This window comes from Microplitis demolitor, chromosome 3 (genome assembly GCF_026212275.2).
Source record: "Microplitis demolitor isolate Queensland-Clemson2020A chromosome 3, iyMicDemo2.1a, whole genome shotgun sequence".
In the NCBI taxonomy this organism is placed as follows: domain Eukaryota; kingdom Metazoa; phylum Arthropoda; class Insecta; order Hymenoptera; family Braconidae; genus Microplitis; species Microplitis demolitor.
The window spans coordinates 20,993,358-21,016,663 of record NC_068547.1 but is presented as its reverse complement, the minus strand read 5'-3'; the positions used below and the strand labels follow the sequence as shown (position 1 = coordinate 21,016,663).

The window sequence follows — 23,306 nt, the reverse complement described above, 5'->3', positions numbered from 1 at the left end:
GAATAACAATTTATATATTTATTAAATTAATAAATATGTGGGAGTAAAAATATAGAAGAAATTAAATCTTGCTGACAAAAAAAGCGATAATAAAATATTATCATTATCGTAGAAACCAACCGGAAAGCAAACCGGAAGTTAAGTAGGCTTAGTAGTCATCGCTTTGACTAATCTTAACGTACAAATATAAATATATATACTAACAATAATTTATAATAAAGTATTTTATAAAGCTTAATATTTTTATAGTATTGTAAGAAAGTTTTATCAGACGCGTTGTTTAATTTTTATGTGACCCCTCTCTCTGTTAAAAAAAAAACTAAATCTAAGACGGGGTGGATGAGACTTGAGATCCTCCCGCCAGCGGTGAGTCAGAGATTTCTTGGAGAGGGAAAGAGGGATAGATTTCGCGATGAGTAAGAGGGGCGAATGTGGCCGAATGGACGAGAGCTTTCGTTAGAACGTCCCTATCTACTATCCCCCGTGTTTACAGGACCTATCGCGATTATACTCAATAGTTGTGTGTATGTAGTCCACATATATAGGCAGAGTCCTGGAATACTCTGACAGCGAGGATAGCAGTGAGCATAAGTGGGGTGAACGAAAGCGCACACGCGGGAATAAGCAGTAGCAGTAACACGCGAGTCGGCCCGGACACAGAGGGGCAGATTGGGCGCCGCAGCGCTCGAGCACGCACAGTCGCGGCTCGAGTTTCGAACTAAACGTATCGTTATAAATATTATTATAAATAATTACATTCTAGTGATTATCAATATACAAAATTCATTCATGTGCTTGCGTGATAATAAATTATTTTTGTTTTTATTGACAGATGTTTTATTTAAATTAACGGTTTACCTGTGAAGAGAAATAAAATAATAATAAAAAAAAATTTTTACCAACCCAGGATCATGTCAAGTTTTTAAAATTTGACAACGGTTTGAATTATTCAAAGGTTTTTTTTGAATGGAACAATAAGTGAATTTAGTGAATGGATTTTAAAAAATGTAAATAAAAGTTGGGAACCCCATGGAGACTGAAAATAGGCCAGTGATTAAATAGTGTTAATTTAGTGGATTATTAATTAACTAAATAAATTTATTTTTATTTATTAATTGAACATTAGTTAATTTTGTTTGTTGTTGTATATTTAAATAAAAATAAAATTACTGTTTTAAATAAATTAAATTTATGTGAATGTTAATTTTCCGGCTCATGTTTATGAGACGAAAAATAATTTTTTAAAATAATTATTGTTGATGTAAGCAAGACCGGGCTCTAATTATATATTTGGGCGAGTTGTGTTCGTCAAGTGTCAAAACGTGGAATGGATTTTCAAAGCGCCATGGAGACTTTTGCTGAGGCCTGGGTGGCTGCCAATACCAAAGTTGATCCCGTACAGGTAATTATTTTTCAGTAACACAATTATATACCATGAATTATTTATTTATCAATTTCAGTATTCTTTTACTTGACTCCAAAGTTACTCTTTTTTTTTTTTGCATTAATGAAAAATAAATTTTGGAGTAGAACAAAAAAATGATAGTAATACCTTAGGGAATACTTTGGGTAAAAGCATTCTGTTGGCTATTACACAGGCGATTTACCACCCTCGAAAATTTTCCATCAGTTAGCCCGCGCATTCAACCCTAAGTGTACTATCAAGACGAGAGTAATAGTCACAAGAGTATTCAATGAGTTATAAAATCATAATAACAATTTTAGTAGTGATACCTATCGTGTTGTCATTCACCTACGGAATATAAATAGAAATAATTCGTCCAAGTTTAAAGTTGATTTGGCATATGTTTATTTATATATATATTATATATGTATTTATGTGTGTAAGAGGGAAGAAAAGAGAATGAACATACCGATGTAAGTGAAGGTGGGGGGTCACGGATTCTGGACACGTTACGGATGTGCCCCTGCCTTCTTCCTGTACGATGGGCTCATGGAATCACTACAATATCAGTATATATATATATATATATATAAGAGCGAAGTTTTATGTAGGTATATATGCCATATATATTTGATACTGGTCACAGAACCCGGACTATATATTAATATAATATAGATACATCGTCGGAGCAAATACTACAGAAAAAAAGAGAATTAAAGTCGTTTGCTGCAGTAACATTTTCGCGATATACGAGTTGAGCTTGTGACTGTTGCCCGGTTTGATAGCAAGAATTCGGGCGAGGTCGTTCAACCGGAAGAAACATACGGATCACTTATTTTTAAGCTTTTATTATTTATTAATTTTTTATTTTTTTCGTAATTTAAAAATTTAAGAGATGGCATTCAAAAATTATCATTCATACGAAAAATATTACGGAGTAGAATTTATATCAAAATTTACGGATAAAAAATACAAAATATATATTTTTTTTATAGGTTAAAATTTCTAATTTTAATTATCGATTAAGATTATTGCAGTAATTGTATTTAATGGATTTAAAAAATGACTTTCGTAATAAATACGCTCGAAATAAATTTTTCAGAGATAAAAAATTTTTTTTATTGAGGCTAGGAATTTTATTATTTTTTTTGCTACGAAAAATAGAAGCGGTTTTTTTTGTTCTTACGTATTAATGGAAATATTTTTATTAATAAAAGCAGTCATTGTAATATATAATTGTTTGTTTATCGAAAGCTCATTAGTCAAAGCTACAAGACCGCGGTTTATTGTAATCAATAATAATAATGATAATTGTATTTTTTTACAACGTTTAGCCATTTAAACAACTTTTTTAAATTACTATAATTATGATCAAGATTATAAATTAAATTTATTCTTTTACTCATTAAAAAAATTATTATATTTTATTATTATTATTTTTATATTAAATAATAATTTTTATATTTATTTTTATGAATGTTATGGTTAAAAAATTAATCAATTCATGTATTGATTCATAATTAATTCTCGAATGAAACGTCCTCGAATATGTAACGAGTGAATCTTATATGAGATCAATGAAAGCTACATTATAAATGAATCCATTTTAAAAAAAATAAAAGCGTAAGCGCCTGATTTATACTTAAGTGGATAGATTATGTAAGACGTCTCGTTTAAAAGATAAGTCATAACATATATAAGTGATGAGAATAATTGTTGAGTTAAAGAGTTGAGATAAAATATAAATTTGGCTGGCCGGGAGTTCGCTACGATCTAATCAGACCACAGTCGTTGATTTATCTTTTATATCAATGAAACTGCTCTATACTTTTTTTGAAATAAGAAATATTTTTTTAAAAATTCAAGGGACTGGATTAACTAGTGATAGAGATAAGAGTGTAAAAGTGTCGACGGTAAATCTAAACCTCGTATAGACACACCGGATAGATGAATAACGATTATTCTGTGTGGTTCGTAGGGTGGTCAAATAGCGTGACCATATGTACGCGTCAGTGTACACGTGGTCGTTTTGCGAGACGTTTTATCCATGAGATTCTTAATAACACTTGCGTGCAAACACCAAACAAACTGGATCGAATATCAATTTTTTTATTTAAAAAAAATTTTTTTTCTCATAATTTTACTAATTTAAAATTTTAACGCTACGGATAAAAAATAATTAATAAATAATTATATTTTTGAAAAATTCATAAATCAATTATTGATAATAATTAAAATTTTAACGATAATTACGGAATTAAAAATAATTTATTAACGTAATGTGAGTGAAAAAAAAAAAAAATGTAATTTAATATTTTATGAGTCGAGTATTGGAGGTTTTAATTAATCTGAAATAAAAATAAAAAATTGAATTAATAATTGATAGTTAATTCTTCAATATTAAATTACAGAATTAAAAAAAGTAATAAAAGTGGTTAACACATGGGGATAAACGCAAGGATTTCCACCTGTTGCGAGTGGTTCTTACTCTTACATACATACTCTACGCCACAATACACATGCTTACAATTAATACCCGCTCCCGCGCAGTTTGGTTTTGTATCTCATCACGTAGCCGCGTATCGTGTGAGTTTATCTTGCAGTCTTGTCTCTCTCGGCTGCACATCATATTCAAAGCTGGGTTTGTGTACGAGTACCACTTGAGGATGAGGTATACGTGATGATGAGGACAGCCTCCCTCTCCCTAAATAGTGAGCCAGAACTTGGAGTACTTTTAGTATTCGCACCTGTCCTGTATGACTTGAGATCACGGAAGAAAAAGATTTCGTGGATTCGTGAGTAACGAAAGCTGTTGACGACAAAGAGTAGCCGAAAATAAAAATAAAAAAGTAATATGTAACGATGAATATGTCGAAAAAGAGAATATAATTTTTCTGATATAATATCTCGAGTTTAAATTCTTTTTATATATTATATATTTATATTTTTTCTTATTCTGCCATCCTTTTACTACAGTCACATCAGCCTCACAGTATTCGCAACCGATTCACACACACTCTCAGCGATATGAGTGAGTTAACATACAAGTCGCGCAAAGACGTTCGGAGGACCCAAAGCCACACGGGGGCCCGTCCAACGTGTTTTTTTGTTGAAACGACTTGCGGTGCTGCCGCTGCATACCACCGACGGCTCTGCGTGGCTCCCGAAACAGTAGCCCGTGCTTGGGTACAGTCGCGGCAAGCAATAAAAAATCTACTGGCCCGAGAACAAAGTGAGACACTTTTTAAAATAATCCGATACATCATTTCGTTAAATTTCATAAATTCCTCCACTTAATAACTTATTTATTTATTTTAAACCCGTTCATCTTTTCCACGAGTTCTTGATACTTGATTAAGATCAAAACGAGAATTGGTGTGACATTAGCCGTTTAAGATATTTAACAATATATAAGCCTGTGACAGTTAGGGAGTGCGTGCTCAGGATTCTCGCATTCTGGGCCCAGTTGACCCCTGTTGACATCCAGCAACGGCTTAGCCACTGCTCTGGTGTTAAGTTCACTCGCATATATACATATATATGTCTACATATGAGTACACAAATCCAACTAGTAAACTCTTGTTTTTATACATATATGTTTACGTGCTATATATATTGGACACAGTTAGCATTACATATGTATATATATATATATATATATATATATTAGTCTACATACATTATTTAACCACGTGCTCAGATTTCATCGGCAATGTTATTATATATACTTGCAACATACAAGTACATATATATATATATATATATATATATATATATATATATATATATATATATATATATATATATATATATATATATATATATATATATATATATATATATATATATATATATATATATATATATAATATTCGTGCTAACATTACTTGTCAGTCTGTACTCATATATATATATATATATATATATATATATATATATATATACAGCCTACTTGTCGTTCCTAATTACTCCATTGCACTGAATTTAAAACTTCTCTTCGCTTTATATCTTCTTTAATACGTGTCCTTGAAGATACATTACCCATCTGTATATATATGTATATATATATATATATGTATATACATATATTGATTATAATAAATTTTAAATAAATTTCGTAAAAAAAAATTGAATAATTTTATTTTTTTTTTAAATTTATTGAATAATTTTATTGATAAGTGAAAATAAAAATAAAATTTAATATTACAGAGTCAAGCACTGGCGCTGACGCACAAGGCAACACCGCCATCACGTTCATCAAGTGTGTCCCCGATCCCGAGGAGCCCGCAATCTCAGCAAACTGCACACACAACGAACCGTAGCCCGACACCCAGGCCAGCCTCGGTCCAGCATCCACAGCTGGTACACCAGCCATCTCAACAGCAGAGTAACTTGATCGGCGCGAGTGTTGCCCAGCAGCCATCGAGGACCGAACATCAACACCAGCATCATCAGCACCAGCATCAGCATCAACAACAGCAACAGCCGCAATTATCGCAAGCATTTGGAATCCATCACAATCGGCATACGAAACAGGAAGTTGATTCTAGCAGCCCGAAGCCCGAGGGCTTTGATCTCAGCAAAAATTCATCTGTTACCGGTGAGTTTTTTTTTTTTTTTCTATCCTATGAACCGGGTTTTCAACGAGTTCATAAATAAACTCCAATAATTCTATAATATATGTTTTAATCCACGCTTATTATTTTATTTGTTATTATTATTATTATTATAAAAGTGATGGAATAATAATAATAATAATAATAATAATTATCATTATAATCGGTTTGTATTGTATTATATATATATATATATATATATATATATTTTTTTTTTTTTTTTTTTTTTCATCATCTTTTGTACCGATTACACTGAACCTGGCTTGCGGCAAATGATTATCGAACTCTTTTCGTGTCGTGCTGGAATTTCCCGTCGTGTAATTACCTGCGTGCACGCAACCCTAAATCCAGAGTCCATTTGAGAATAATTGAATAAAAAAAATATCTTTAAAAAATATTTTTAAAAAAAAAGTTAAATCATTAAATATTTTTTTTTTCGTGTGACACAAAAAAGGGCGCGCTATTTTTCGTATACACGTATTATATGCTGAACGTGGATAAATTTTATCCAGCGAGTTATGTGTCTGTACACAAGAGTTAGCATTATCCTCAGAGAGTAGTGTGCGTCGGATTTGGGATTTGGACGGCAAGCGAACGGCTTGGTGCTCACACACGTTCAATAATCCCGGATTAATCCTAAGAGCACTGAGCGCACACACACCCAACTGAAATGGCTCGAGTAACCCTCCAGTTTTACTAAATATATATATTCATCTACAAACATACATATTATATGTACATAGATTTATATATATTTCGTCAGCAAAAACTTCGATTAAAATATATATCAAAGTAATGAAAAAAAAAAAAAAAAAAGAATTTAATCCTAATTATTTATTTAATGAAAATAAAATACTATTGTCAAATTATCTGACTAATCTAAACTATTCCCAACTGATGGTTTTAGTACATAGTTGGCTTTGACGCAAGGGGTTCTACTACTTATACTAGATATATAGAGGGTCTATACTACAATATACAGTGTAACACGAAACTAGAAGCTAGAGACCAGAGACTAGAGTAGAGCAGAGTGGAGTAGACTCACAAAGCCTTGGATAATCCTACCACTACCCCAGCGATAATCCTTATGTTCACATTCGTCGAGCTGTCATGTATACGTGTGAGAGTAGTTGATATCTATGTACGTACATTTGGATCCCTTTCTGCTGCTCACCTGATGGATTATCGGTAGTGTGTCCTCTGTAGTGGGTAATATAAAATAGCAACACTCAGCTTAAAAAGTAAATGCCCAGTCACGTCATATTACCTGAGTGCATTATGGCGTACAGGGAATATTAGCGGTTTGATCTTGTGTGGTGCTAAAGGCTACACTACGCTGAATATGTTGGTAGTTGGTAGATAGCTATTACAGTTACCACTGATGTGTAGAGAGTAGAGTATAGTATTAAACATCAGAGAGGTGTAAGCGAAGGGACAGCACAGCAAGATAATCTTGTGCATTATGCTGGACGTTGGACACTTAACTGAGACAATACAACGGGACGTACGAGTTTATGTCGAGACAGTCCACGTATGTGGATAGAGATGGATATGGAGATGTATAGAAGTAAGCGGCAGAAACAAGGGAGTGGAAGATTTAGAGACTAATCAACTCGGATATATGCTGAGGAAACCTTATAGATGCATTACTATATGCAAAATTCGCTCATCGGAAAGCCTATTATATAGGTTTGGAAAATTTCACATACTTGTGATTGAGATTTTGAATACGGGATTAATTCCTTTTGACTCTTGATTAAGATACGGATTATGGAAATTAATTAATGAAGAACTGATATGAAGTTGATTCAGTATCCAACAATGATATATATAGAGGAGAATACAACATAAAGGTAGTTTATAGTTGTCATTATATAGTAACATATTTCAGATTAATATAACTCACTCATTTGAAATGAAAACTGACTTTATGAGAAAAAATAATACTAAAAAAAATATAAAAAAATAAAATTCTTATGTATATGAATGGTGATAAAATTGAAATTTATTAAGGGACGAATTAATGTCTATTATTTGAGAAAAATTTTCAATTAGTATAAAACAAAAATCTTTTATGAATTTTGGATTTTTTTATTTTTCGTTAGAAATTTAAACTGGCCCAACTTACACAGCCATTTGTTTAACTCGCTAATATGTTTTTCAAAAAAACTTTCAAGTGCCCATTTTGCCTCTTTCAAATTATATTAATTCAATAATTTTTGTCCTTTTATTTTCGTACTCAAAATAAAATGAAAACTACTCCAAATATTCCAAAATTTTTTTTTTAATCTGAAAAATCTAAACGTGTCCATTTTTCAGCAAAAGCTGAGTTAGACCTCCACTATACTGGTTGTATTAAAAAATGATAAATTAAAAAAAAGTAATAGATTGTTAAAAATTATTTCTAAAATAAAAAACATTTAATCGAATGTTAGATACGAATAGTTGGGGTGTGTATTTAAATGGTACAGAAATGGTTGTGGGTGTGTGTGTGATGCGATGCGCCGTTAAATGAATATTCTGCGTTCCTGATTCTCAAGGGTCATTCGTTAGCCTTCGGTCAAGCTCGTGGAAACCATGACCACCATTAACATCCCTACAGTACAATGTACTTTCAGATAGATCAATAAACTTTGAGTCATTGTTTTGAACTTTACACTCGAATATTAATTTTAATTTACGTGTTCAAATTTTTTACAATAAATAAATAAATAAAAACCGGTGGATACTTTCGATTGCTAGCTAGTAAATTATATCGAACAGTAAATTTGTTGTTTTAAAAAAATATAAATTCATTGTTACGTCTGCTCAAAATTTGAATGTACGTACCAAGGGATGAATGAGTAGGACTTTATTCGCGAATTATTTTCCAGGCCTACCAGACGTATCCGTTATCAGGAGAGCAGATTCGATGCGAGGAGTATTCATCCGGGTTCCCATTAGTTTCTCTCCTTCGCGTTATATTTATTTTACTCTGCAACGGCTACGAAAATATGCAAATTAGGTCCTTTGTTCAATACCTGTCGGCTTATTTTTACAGCAAGGATAGTATGAGAACTAAGTAGGTCGTCTTTTGCGACCGGGTGTGCACATGTCGAGTGCCGATTGGTAAAAGTCAAAGTGAATTGTCTGCAAGTAGTTTCATGACCCAAATAAGGGCTTTTGTAGGACCCCGATCATCAGGAGTACAGGACATGCCTTCGTAACAAGTACGTTGATCTGTAACCCTCATTCAAATTAAACTCGCCCGTACTTTCTATCTTCATTTTATCTCCCCCGTTTCGCCTGGTGTTTATTCACATACACACTCAATTCAGGACTCCTATGCGCAGAATCAAAACTGGCTGTTTCAATTTTTAAAAATCCATTTCAAGGATTCGGGTGTCTCAAACGAATCCTCCGCCGTTACCACCGCAGCTACTTTGGCCACATGCTTTCCTGCTAGTTGTTTACGCCTCAGAAACGTTAAAAAATACTTTTAGTTACGACATGGGGGTTCAAATAAATGACACGCGTTCCAGTAAACAAACTTCAAGGATCTTTGAGTTCTTTCTTCCCTGCAATGTATTTTCCTTCTCAAAAATTATTTATCAATAGAAAAGAAAGAAAAATTGTGTCAAAATTTTGAAAGTAAAATAATGAGTGATTGCCAGTTAATTGATTGATAAATTGCAAGTATTGTCAATGAAATAAAAATATCACATAATAGACGTTTATACGTTTGTATTGCTGTCATTGGGTTGTATAGTAAATTATGTTCTCCTGGGACAGAGAGGTCACACCGTAGTCTTACCCACATTCCCGTGGGATTTAATTTCTCGATTCGAATCAACCGTAAACCCTAACCTGTATTATATTTCCCCAACCCTTTATCGTCGCTGTAGGCTATGGGATACAGGGTCGTAGGATACAGGACAATCTTGCGGATAAACCAGTTCCTTGGTATGGCTCAACTCTGTTTCTATCCTGCTTTCTCTTGTGCTGTTTCACTTGCGTTAATACTCTCTCATTCTAGCTTCTCGGATTCCTGTAAGCGTCGTAATGCATACAGGTACACATACATTTAAACTGGCTAATATATATAGGTGTATAGTATATGCGAGCGTGTCATTGTCTACTTGTACTACTGTCCTACGCTGTGGCTTAATAGTTAGCTTGAGCGACGCAACAACCCCTGCGCAAGTTAACGAACGACATGGATTTCCGGATCAAGGAATTACGACGCGCGCAAGCAAGCCTTAGGCGATTTAGAGGGGATATACGTACGCTCGATTATCAGGCTCGCATAAGATACCAAGCAGATGATGCACCAATTCCTGTGTTACTTTGTCCTGTAATAATTTATCTTTTTGTTTATAACTTTGTTATTCATCACTATGATTTTACATCTATCCCTTGCAGCTCATCAGCCACCTGACTCATTAGAGTATATTTAATTTTATTTATAAACTTTTCTGATATTATTCAAATTTTAATTAATACTAAATAGTGTGTCATTAATGGTGTTGGTTTTTGTAATAAATTACTTTGTTTGATGAAAATTAATTTTTGGTAAAAATTAAGGAGTGATCAAAATTTATCTCCAGCGAGACTCTAATCTTTTATGCTTTCCTGCTGCTCCAAGGATTCGATTATCCTGAAAATTTCTCAACCTATTTCCTGTACACCGTAGAATCACGATCCTTGTTATACACCCAAGCTACACTTTCTCGATATAAAATATTTTTTTTCAAGAACCGAAATAAATTTTTTAAAAAATTCTCAAAATAATTTTTTTTTAATAAGGAAATAAATGGCTCATAATACGTAGGAATGTTTAAAGTCATTGAAGAAAAAAAAATAGCTAAGAAGTTGAAACGAAAATTCAAATAAAGACATTTGCCAAATCTTTAGTAAATCGTTTCATACATATATATGTGTGTGTGTATATTTATGGCATCCCTTTTATTTGGCTGAAGTATTAAACTGCAGAGGGGTTCTATGGGTTAAAAAAAAAATTATATAAAAAAGACTTATCCCCTGATCCGGGATTTATTCGACGGGATATAGCCGAGCCCGGCTTATCCCGAGGGAGGCTTTGCTGTGGCCCGTAGGTCAGCGGGGAACGAGACGTATTAAGTATTGATTTTCAGCTACCGGATTAAACCATAGCTCCGAGGGTTCGTTCGTTTTATATGTACGCACATACATACATATATATGTATTAATATACTATACACGCATTTAGTACCCAGTTGATTCATTGCAAATAAATTTCGTGCCATCTAAATATGTAATGCCGCATAATTATTACAATACTAATTATGTATTTTACATGATTAATTTATAATTAGACAGTGACTGAGATCCCGATTGATGTTAAATAAAAAATAATCGAGTATTTTATAAAACACTCAAAGAATATATTTTTTGAGTAATGGAAAAGTTGACCAGTGCTGAATGTATAAAAAAAAAAAATAATTTATATTTATGCAAATGTGTGTGCGTTGTATTGTTAGGGCACGTGAATAAAGATGGATGGTTTAAAGTATCTGCCGATGCTTTTATTTTATCTTCATGGGTCAGTGGGATGAGCAGTAGCCTTAACGGCTCCTGTTGCTCGACTCCACTCAACTCTCATTCTTGTCGACTTAATCTTCCGGCTCATACAAAGCAAAGAGGGTTTCTCTACGCGGTTTATCTTTATCTCTGGTCTTTCGCGGCCGACAGTCTGATGAGGATATTCCATAATAACACTCAGCGAACATGACGAATAAAAGCGCACGCGTATTTAATATATTTTACGGATGTTTTTTTTTTTTTCTAAATATACAAACTCTGCGCGATTTTTTAAAAATAAATGTTTACTTTAATTTAATAAATTTATTTTGAATTTAATAAACTATGGTACTGTTTACTCATGCAACGGTGCATTTATTGAAGTCAAATAATTATTAATAAATAAAGGATTGAAAGTGTAAATAGAAAAAAATAAATACTGGAAGCGATAGGAAAAATAAAATAAATTAAAATAAAAAACGATGAGCGGATATGACGATTTACATTATTATTTTCTTTGTTTTATTTTATTGTGTATCTTTTTCTATTGGGATTTGCCGTTATACGGCCTTGGATGAACACCGACCACGTAAATCGTATTACGGATTATTGCGCGATCAAAAATATCCCCAGGGGATAATCCCCAAAGATGGCATCATTGTGAGCGTGGGATTAACTGGGCTGTGAGCTTTACGTGCGTGCACGATATTATAGTTTTAGTGCACACAGTACTTCTATATGTATTTATTTATTTATCCATACACATTTGTATATACATATACATATGGATTAATAAGCGCGTGTGTGTCTATAGTATATACGAATGCATTTACACACTATCCTTTGAATACGCAACACACGATCGCGATTTATCGATGAATTAAAAAATAAAAAATATATACACGTATATACATTTAGCCGCACCTCGACCTCCATCCCTCCATTTTTAATCTGCCTAAGCTTTCTGCTTTTATATATTTATCCTTTTCATTATATATACGAGTCCCAGGCAAATTTTTGTCGCAAATTTTTTTTTTTATCTAGAAAATGTCTATCACTTTAGTTTAATTGTAATCGTAATGAAATTTTTTTTTGTCCATTCTGTCATACACTTTTTTTAATATTGAAAAAAAAAAATTTATTAAACGTGATTTATTATTTATTAAAAAAAAAAAAACAAATTCACGGATATTTTTTTAAATAAATAATAAAATGATAGAATTCCTCATAAATGAAAATAAATATTTCATTGGCGCATTTAAATTTATTTTTTATATAAATAAATTTATAAAAAATAATAATTATAAATATTAAACTCAGCAGTAAATAAAATTTGGTGAGTGTTAGGCATTGAATAAAAAATATGAATACAAATGTCAGCATAAATTTATTTAACAACTCATAGGCAGTTGCAACTGTATATTATTCTTATGCAAAATCACAGAAAGCCCTTGGCGTCTATATTCTTCCCTCTGCCTCTCACTCTATCTTGTGTATTAAAGGATTAAGAGTCGTCTGCAGTTCTACAGGGTCATCCAAACGGCTTATACTTGCAGCTAACAAGATTAGCTTCAAGACGCATCGAGTCCACATACTTTGAGGATTAGACGTTATGCAGCTTTTATGCATATTCTTATTATAACGATGATATTCCCCAGAGGATTCTCCTTCTTACAGTTATCATTATCACATATACCATGTCTATAAATACATATATCTAGTTTTGTTTTATTTATTTTATTTTCGGCTGATTATAAATCGCATGTATAAATATATAGTTATTATCATTAATGTTTTTCTTTATTACTTCACCGAGTGATTTTTTTTTCCCAAGCTGATGTCTTTCAAAGAAATGAGAATAAGATTGTGGAGGTGTTATACTGTGAAAAGGGGAAATCTTATCTCCCTGTTCGACTACTCCACTTTAGTTGAGATACCGAATAGCCCTCTCCTTACGAACATCTACTTCCTTTACTTATGTTACTTTTGTCCATTTAATATGTATATATATAGATGTATATTCAATGCTGAGTTGTTTTAATGTCTTTCTTCGTGCTTTTATTAAGACACTATTCACTACAATGAACTAACAAATGATTATTTTTTGATCCATGCAGTTTGATAGTTCACTATATAAATATATAAACACTCTGATAAATTTATTTATGTATATATATATATGGTATTGTATTTAATTTGGTACAATAAAAAATAGATTGACGGTGTAAGATTGTTTTGATAATTTCCACTCGGTTTTTCTTCTATTCCAGGGATTTTAAATTTATTTTCAGTGTCCGTGATGGAATACTCGAGGATTTACTCAACTGTCTGTCTCCGATTTAAAAATACTTCATTTATATTTTAATAAAATTCCTACAAGTCAAATTAATTTTACCAAACCCCAAAGTTCATATTTTTCTTTTTTTCAATTTTTTTTTTAGTTTGATTTTTTTTAACTTGCGAATTTTAAATTTGACTACAATAAATCCTTAATCAGTCCATTAAAGGATTCACTACTTTACCATAAAGATGGCGAGTTAGCCAGAACATTAAAATTAAATGATGTTTTAACCTGAGATAATTTTAAAATCCAACTTTTCTTTTCTCTTCTACAGATATAACTTAATTTTTAATTTATCCAAAATTAATCCCTGTCCTGTCCATTAAAAGATTTAATTATTTAACATAAGACAGGTAGACAAAAAGCGAATTTTTAATTATTAATAAAGTTGTCTTTAGTTCAGGTTTGAAGTTTCCGAATCACAAAATATATATCAGCACCTCGTTACTCCTTCTGTATTTCGGAGTTGAGTGTAACAACCCAAAGTGTAGATGGAGTAAGTGGTGGTTTCCGTAAGGGAATGCTCCGATACGATTTCACGCTGGATTTGCTTAAGATCTCCGATAAGGAGCCCTTCTTCCACCCACACTTCACTCTCTTACGTCGAACCGCACATCTAGTTCCTTACTATACCCTTTCGAGCTTGCATTTCCATCACTCACTCATTCTCTCACCCCTCCTCTTCTCAATCTTCTTATTTTTTAACTCCATTACACTAAAATTTAATTCGAAAATATTTTCAGTATATTTCTCATATTTTAAACATAAACTCCCGCTATCTGTAAATTATCAGAATAATAAAAAACATCAATTAAAAATTGCAATACCAATGACCAAATTGAAAACAAGAAATTCATCACGTATTATCGAGACAAGATAAGACGCATTCGACGTGCATTTAAATAAGAGCCGATGAATAAGGTGCCAATGAAAAGTAAAAAACGTAAGACTTAAAGTCTGCGCTATAACTCGTTACCGAAAATCCAAATTAAGCTTCTTAACCGAGATATTTACGAGACACACCTCCTTCTTCTCCTCTTCCTTCTTCTTACTCCTCCGCGTAGGAGTTTTCTGTCCTCACCTTCACCGTTCACTTGCCAGTTGGCGAAGTAATTTTAATCTTCAGCACATAGGCTTTGCCACGACACAACACGAGTGTTTTCCTACACACACCAGTCTTTGAGTACGTAGAAAACGTATTATACTTATTTCATCCTACTCCTTCAGATCCTACTCTTATTCTTCTTCTTCTTCTTGTCCTCTTCTCTATACTAGTATACATACAAGGGCTTGTGCTTAAACCATCCTCCCTTAAGCGCCTTAGACTATAAACTTTAAAAGAACTTTGTCTATAAATTTTTATTCTTCTTTTTTTTAGTAAATATTCATTAAAAATTTCTATTTCGACCTTATGTCATATAAATAGCAAGCCAATGTAGGTTAAAAGTAACAAAACAAGTGAAGTTAATATAATAATAATAATAATAATAAAATAAGCAAAAAGGGTTAGAGTAATGTATATATTTGCATTGCGTGTTGCATAGTTCGCGTGCATTTTAAGCCGCTTCTGAAGTCACTGAAACTGTTCTATTCCCCTCATGTATACGTAAATACCTCAGCTAGATAAGACATAATGAGATAACCTTCGAGGGCTTATAAGATCACCAGCCACGCGACGAAACCTTGTAAATCCCACTGGAGTTAGCAGCTAACGTTCTTCTTAACGCGTTTTTTCTTATGCCAGAGCATCTAGTTTACTGTGTGTTTATTATTAAATTCAGGCTATGACAAAGTTATTATTATTATTATTGTTATTATTATTAATTTTTTTAAGAGCATTGTTAAGGCAATAATTAAAAAGTTTTACTCCAGGATGCAGTTTAATGTTCGATAAGCTCGAAGCTCGTTAGTAAGAGGAAAATACCACGAGAAAGATATATTTCAATCTAAACGGGAGTTACTGCGTTTTAAATAACACAAAGAAGAGGTGGAAGGGGAAGGTTTATAGATAAAAACTTGGAAAAAAGTTTGTGTTATCAACAAAGACCGACATCCGTTGGATTAGCTTGAGATAATAACGCCTACACTTTCCTTCTGTCTCTCATATTCAACTTAAATATTGCACGATGATGGTAATGATGCTGAATAATTAAATATTATTTTTTTGCTCGGAACGAGAGATTAAATGAATAATTCTGTCAACTATGTAGTATTTTAACTGTCGTTAATGTAAGAAAGGGTTGGGCAAAATGAGGGCTCTGAAGAAAAAATTTACTTCTTTGTCTGCATGATCTAAATTTTTTACTTACACTTGGACTTAAGTAGAAAAACCAAAAAAAAAATTTTAAATGATTGTCAATCTGAAATTATGATTTATGAAATTTTTTAAATCAAAATTTTTGGAAAAAAAAATCAATTTACTCATGCGCATTTATATAATTATTAATTTCCTATTTTTGAAGTTGACGATAATGAAAAAAAAGATAAAAATTTAAATGACAGAAACTTAAATACTTGGGGAGGTTTTACACGTCTTGTAAATATATATATATATATATATATATATATATATATATATATATATGTATTACAAGTGTAAATGTTTTATAAGGTATATATATATATATGATATTATATTTTATATAGGGTTTGGATGTTTTCACTTCTATATACTTGAAGCCAGCTTATCTTTCGACGAGCACTGTCAAAGACGAAAAGGCGGTTTGACGGTTTCGCGGTGTTTCCGTAACAGGCCAACGGGGGAAGATAACGGAAGTCCGATAGCCGGAGTTGGACCTGCACCAGAAATGAGAAATGTCTTTGGAGCCCTTTTTTTTCTTTCTTTTATTCTCCAGCAAAGTTTTTATAAAGAAAATAAAGTAAAGATTTGAGATTTTCAACCGATAAATTTTTTTAATTTCCATCCCTATCATTTTTTAATTGATGATTTAAAAATTATTTAATGAAATGTTTAAACATTTTATCTTTTGACGTAATAAATTACAAATCTTAATTTATAATGTCGTAAATTTAAATCAACTAAAAACATTTAAGGATTTTTTTTCTAGAGAATTTCATACAAATACCGTTTGTAGCTGAATTGTACAATAATCTTTGATCCCAAGTCCTGGGTCCTAGGTAATTTAGTTTTAGCAATAAAGCTTATATATTTTCTTATTGAATAAGAATTACTTTATTACGGATAATCTTTATCTGTCCTTTGTCGTAAATGATCTTCTTAAATTGCCTTTAAAACTTCGGATTGGGTTTTATGGTCAAATTTTCCAGTCTATTGTAAAATAAGTTTGTTTCTAAATATTTGTACAGATTAACAGTTTCAAGTTAGTTTATATTACTTTACTTTCTTCTGCTTTCAACTCCGGTCAGTTTTATCTAACTAATTATCAACTATTTTCACAAAGGTAAATTTCCCCTTCTCATTTCACCAAATGGTACAACAGAATTACCGAAAATCTTACATACTCATTTTCAAACTCTCTTTCGGCTCAAGAACTCGTCCAGACCATTTCGAGATCTTCAAGGTTATTATTTTTTTTTTTTTTTTTAATTTAATACATTCAGTTTAGCTCAGTCTTGAGTGTTGACTATCAGTGACAGTGTTTTTAAAAATTAAACATACTCGTAAGTTTTGAAATAAATTTAAAAAATAAGTGTTGTGGTTATTAATAACTTGGTATTTGTGGTGATATTAATATAATTTAAAAATATAAGATGATATTTTTGTAATAATACCTGTCTTAGGATGAAATTAACAGGTAGCTAAGACTTAATAACAGCGAATAGACAATTTAGGTACAGGGCAGACGATAGTTGCCTTAATGAAAACTGTACATCCCTAGATTAGAGTAGCCCCTATCTAAACTATGGAGGCTCTGGAGTCCAGAGCGGTCAGCTTCCTCGTGGCCAGTGCTCCCTTAATTCTACATCTATGCTTTCTCACTATCAACTACAACTTCTGGCTGCATTAAGACTTAATATCCAACGAACATTGAGTATAACCTCGTAAATCCTTTGTTTTACGCACGTGGTACAGTTGATTTAATTAAAATTTATTTTCACTTAAAAAACATGATCCAACACTGATAAAAATGTTGACTTGATTCAAAAGCGAAAATTTTTAACCTAGAAGTCCATTTTTAAGAAAATTATTTTCTTGAGTTAAGAGAAAAAATTATTGAACCAAGAGAAATTTTCTTGACCCAAAAATAATTTCTTGGCTCAAGAATTTTTTCTCTTGACTCAAAAAAATCATTTTCTTAAAAATGGAATTCTTGGTCCAAGATTTTTTCTCTTGAATCAAGTAAACTTTTTTATCAGTGAACAATTCAAAATTGATAATAATTAAGTATTTAATTTTTTATAAAAATAAAAGTTAACGAGTAGTCTGAGATGGATAACATAGAACAAAGCATCAATAGCACTTTGAAATTCTCCTCGAAATTTCTCATTACATCGCACTCCTTTCCGCAAATCTTACACTTGTCCTTGTCTTTACAATTTTCATCCCCTCAGCGACTCACTTGCTCTGATTCTTAGTAAGAGAAATCTGGGATTAGGGGTGTACCGACATTGCCACTATAAGCGAGTACTCGTCCGAGTAAGAGTGGGATATAAACTCGAGTCAGGGTTAAATAAGGATCGCGTCCATTGTACCGGCCGCTTACCTCCCATTGTTTCGCGATACGTATTTTGCGCTTTCGCTTAACCGACGAGTGGATCTGCATACGTTTTAACACGAGGGTTACACATTTATGAGAATTTACCAACTCAGAATAGAGAACCGAGTACCAGAAGTTCAACAGAGTTGAGCTTTGTCATTTCATCATTTAAGTATTTAATTTTTATTTTTGAATTTCGAGTTCCGAAAAACTTAACATATTTTTTTTTTTTTGTTTTTTAGGTAAAAGTCCGGTACCAGTACATTGTATAGTTGAATCAATTCATAGTATTGTTGATAATCGTATTAATTTACGTGAAAAGTGGCCAAGTCCTCACATAGAAATTGATACTTATGTCATCATTCCAGCATCTGTGCCGTTCCAGGTAAATTTTATCTTCAAATTGACAAATATCAAATTATTATATTATAAAATAAATAAATTTTATACAGGATTTAGTGGGAGAGGCACTAGTTCGCTTAGGATATCCCACGGACATGATACCTAGTGCACGTGGCAGCATAATTGTTAAGAACTGGCGTCCATTACCAATGGAAAGTGTTGCCGACGAGCCAACTCGGACCGTTGCTGAAATTTTGTCAGAACTAACGACCGTCTCGACATTGAGAATCCAAATATACAGATCTCGACCTCCGCCAGCGAGTCCAGCAGCCGAAATAAAAGACAAACTTCTGAGGCTTCTGCTTCTTCACAGCCATGCGCTGCTGATCTCCGCAGGATGTCCTCTGGACGAGGTAATTCCATTTTATTTTATATTTTTAACCATCGTCATCGGCGTCTTCGTCGAGTCAATCCCTCACTTAAAAAATCACCCATTAATGTAACCTCAATGCTCGAGAAAATGCAAATACTGTAGAGTCCTCAGTGTTTCCCATTACTACCAAGTTCTAATCTCATTAACAAGTCCTTCTTGTATAATTCTTCAGCAGACTTGTTAATCCTCGGTATGCTCCATCACCTTTTTCCATCATCACATCACTAAATTAACTTAAACATCTTCCCTTCATCATTTAATTCAACTTCTCCGAATAAAATAAAATATTTTCACTAAGGATTTATTTTTTATTTCATCACTAAAAATACACAATTAGATAATTATTTGTCTTAAACATAACTTAACTTAAAACAAAGTCAATTCTTATCATCTTAATATTTATATAATTTATGTCTGAACGTATTTCACGTTTGGATAGAACGTCAGTACATAAGATACAGCCCCAGTGAATAAGGAAGATCTCATAGCCGGAGCGTATGATAGGATTACCCTTTACTCAAGTAAAGCAAATTCGTGGCAGCCTTCATCAAAAGCCCCCACGATATATCGGCCAAAGTGGTGTGAGCTGAGCCCAGGGGTAATGGCCGGGGAGGGGCTCAGGAGCCACGAGAAGTAGAGTAAAGGGTGTAGACATATAGTGCCCCGAAAAACCCCCTTTAACTTGAGCATTATCTAAGTGCACCTCTTTGAAGATCTCCCCACCCACAGACTAACTTTAATGCCGTTCAGGTTGGTCTATGATTACCAATTTTCTCTGACAGACGTTTCTCGTTGCTAAAATATACACAGCCAGCCAATATCCCTCTCGAGCATCCGTAAGCCAGCAAAGTCTCCTTTTCATCCTGATGCACATTATCATCTACGCTTACACTAGTATTATTTATTTATATAAAATAATCTGCCGAAGGACTTGGCCTCGTAACTTTTTAATTTAATTTAATTTTTTTTTATGTACTCAGCACTTTTGTCCCTCTTAAATAACATAAATTCAGTGTAGTTTGATTTGGATTTAGAGCGTGATTTATTGGCTGTTGGAGTTACATTTTTTATATGAATTGTTTGATGAAGAGAGTTGGTGAGGATGATGATGATGATGATGATAATAGTAAATGTAGTAAATCAGGCTGAAAGTCATTGTGAGATAAGCCGTCTCCGAGCGTCTCCGTACCACTGTTTACAAACTTATTTTTTGAGATACGGTATTTAATTATTTAAAAAATACCCGAGACAGTCATAATTGTAATATTATTTGAAACAATGGATATCATGCTGCTTTGGCGATGATTAACGAGAGCTCGTAAAACATAATGAATTATATTTTAATGTCTATAATTATTTTATTTAAATAATAATAATAATAATAATTATTATTGTAATTATGTGGGGAGTGAAAGACGTGCTACTGAGTAGATACAGATCCAAAAGATTACCTCATTAAGAGGCGTCAGGTGTAATCCTACTGGCGTATAACTATTTGTTCTTGTAAATCACGATGATAAGGTTACGCAGTTGTCGCTATTTAAATGAATAAAACTTTTCCATAATCTTATGACAAATCATCATCTCTTGGCTTGTCACTTGTCTCCATTGTCATTTATACTGAATTTTTATAACACTTGTTATTTATTTTGAAATAATTTTTAAATTTTATAATTTACCATTTAATACTTCTTTTTTTATCTCAAATTTTAAATTTATTTCAGATGACACTATCATCGCTGTGTCGCGGTGGAGGTGAAGTGACGGAAGACACTCGACGCAGTTTTGAATCATGGATCCAGCAGCAGCAGTTGCCAGGTTTGGGGCCACCGCCCCCGAATTCGCTGCTGACTGGCTGCAATAACAATCGTCAGCTGCATAATCAAAGCCCGCTGGACACGGGGGGAGGCGTGGGGCCACCCCACCCACATGGACATCACCCCGCGATGCTCCCTTACTCACACAAAACCCGAATGCGTACGAGTTTCGATCCCGAGCTCGAACTGCCGAGATTGCAACGCTGGTTCGCGGAGAACCAACACCCCTCGCGCCAGCAGATTCAGCGATACGTCGCGGAGTTGAACTCACTGGAGTCCCGCCGCGGCCGGAAGCCGCTGGATGTTAATAATGTTGTATATTGGTTTAAAAATGCACGGGCTGCACAAAAGAGGGCTGAAAATAGGGGAATTAATGGGTACAGTCCACCGGGATTGAGTCCACGTGGTGCTAGTATTGTTAGCGAAGACTGCTCGGATGAGGAAGATGATTCTAGGCATCAGGTAAAATTTTTAAAAATTATTTTTTTTAACCCGACAGCCTTCTAGTATCGTGAAAAAATTCTTGTTAAGTTTTATTCAAATATTTACTATACTTTCCTATCAAAGGAGCTAAAATTAATTAAATTATATCCATTAAAAAAAGTCAATTTGATAAAAAATATTTTTTAAATTTACAGTCAAATTCAGAATCACCATGCCTCGCAGGCAGTCCACCAGTAGTAGGTCCACTGTCTCTGACAACCCGCTCAGAAGATCGAATGGTGGTCCCAACATCGACTCCGACCCCCGCGGCAACAGCAACATCAACCCCTCTGGTAAAACGCGAAGACGATTCTGCGACAAGGGTTTCATCGGGTTCAGACGACGAGGACTCACCACCTGGAGTTCCTACGACACCAATACCTCCGGGATTTTCATTAGTGCCCAGTCCGATGTTCGGCCACAGCATCATGTACATGTCCCACTATCTCCCAACACGAGGAGGACCTGCCGGCTGTCCTGCCAGTTTGCTAGACGAGCGGAGAAAGAGGAACAGAACATTCATCGATCCCGTTACCGAAGTTCCAAGACTTGAGAATTGGTTCGGACACAACACTCACCCCAGCCACGCGGTAGTTATTCATTTATTTATCATTCACTTGTTTATTTATTTAAATATTATTATTGTTATTTTTATAGTTGATACTAAAATATACCGAAGAATTAAATCGAATGCCATACCGTCAAAAATTTCCACGTCTCGAGCCAAAGAATGTGCAATTTTGGTTCAAGAACCGTCGGGCCAAGTGCAAGCGTCTAAAGATGGCATTATTTGAAGGGGAGTCACCTCAACCACATCCTTACGCCCACGCAGATTAATTTTAATAAATTAAATTTTTAATCAATTATAAATATTAAAATTATTTAAACTCAATAAATAACTCAATAAATAAGATTTAAATAAAGGTTTTAAAGTGAGATTATAAGAGAGTCATTGATGCTCTCATATAGGCAACCTAGTCCTACAACGATTGTAATAACGCAAAGTTTTGAAAAAATAATTAATCAATTGACTAATTGAAGTTGACAAAGCTAAATAAAAAGGTTATCGTTAATTATTAAATGTAATTAAAATAATGAGGCTGTAATTTAATTGTAATTACGTTAGCATTGCTCGTTATAATTATTAATATGTCGTTACTAGCATTTATTAATCAGCATAATAGTGATAATAAATCAAAAAAATATTATATATGTATAAATATATGATTAAATATGACTTATAAAATCGCGAAAATATGTAAATAATTATTGAATAAAATTAAATTACGCATTAATTGTTTCGTTTATAAGTAAATATTTTTTTTTGGTTATCATTTGTCCTAATTATTTTGTCTATTTATCAGCGAGTGTACCGAGTTGATTCATGTGATATTTCCTCAGGAGACAACCGGAATAAATAGGAATGGATGATACAGTTGTCACAGCACACAGAGAGAATAATGTAAGAACTAAACATAGAAATGCAGTATCATGCAGATACGAAAACTATATTATGAGTAGATGAAACGCTAGTCTAACTGAAAACACATACACCTGTCTCTCATATGATGTTCTATATAAACAATAGACAAACTCGTGACTAACTGAACGTCAAGGTATAATATCTGTACGCATCCGAGTAAAATCTATGA

At 33.0% G+C, this 23,306-nt stretch overlaps 1 protein-coding gene across 1 annotated transcript; it reads left to right on the top strand.

Moving 5' to 3' along the window:
- Positions 1–683: 683 nt before the first annotated feature.
- Positions 684–22,886, top strand: LOC103577550 (homeobox protein dve-1). The gene is made up of 7 exons (XM_008558235.2): positions 684–1,402; positions 5,615–6,005; positions 18,822–18,964; positions 19,032–19,334; positions 21,079–21,633; positions 21,810–22,244; positions 22,312–22,886. The coding sequence occupies exons 1-7, from the start codon at positions 1,328–1,330 to the stop codon at positions 22,489–22,491; spliced, it is 2,082 nt and encodes a 693-aa protein (XP_008556457.1). The 5' UTR covers positions 684–1,327; the 3' UTR covers positions 22,492–22,886.
- Positions 22,887–23,306: the final 420 nt, after the last annotated feature.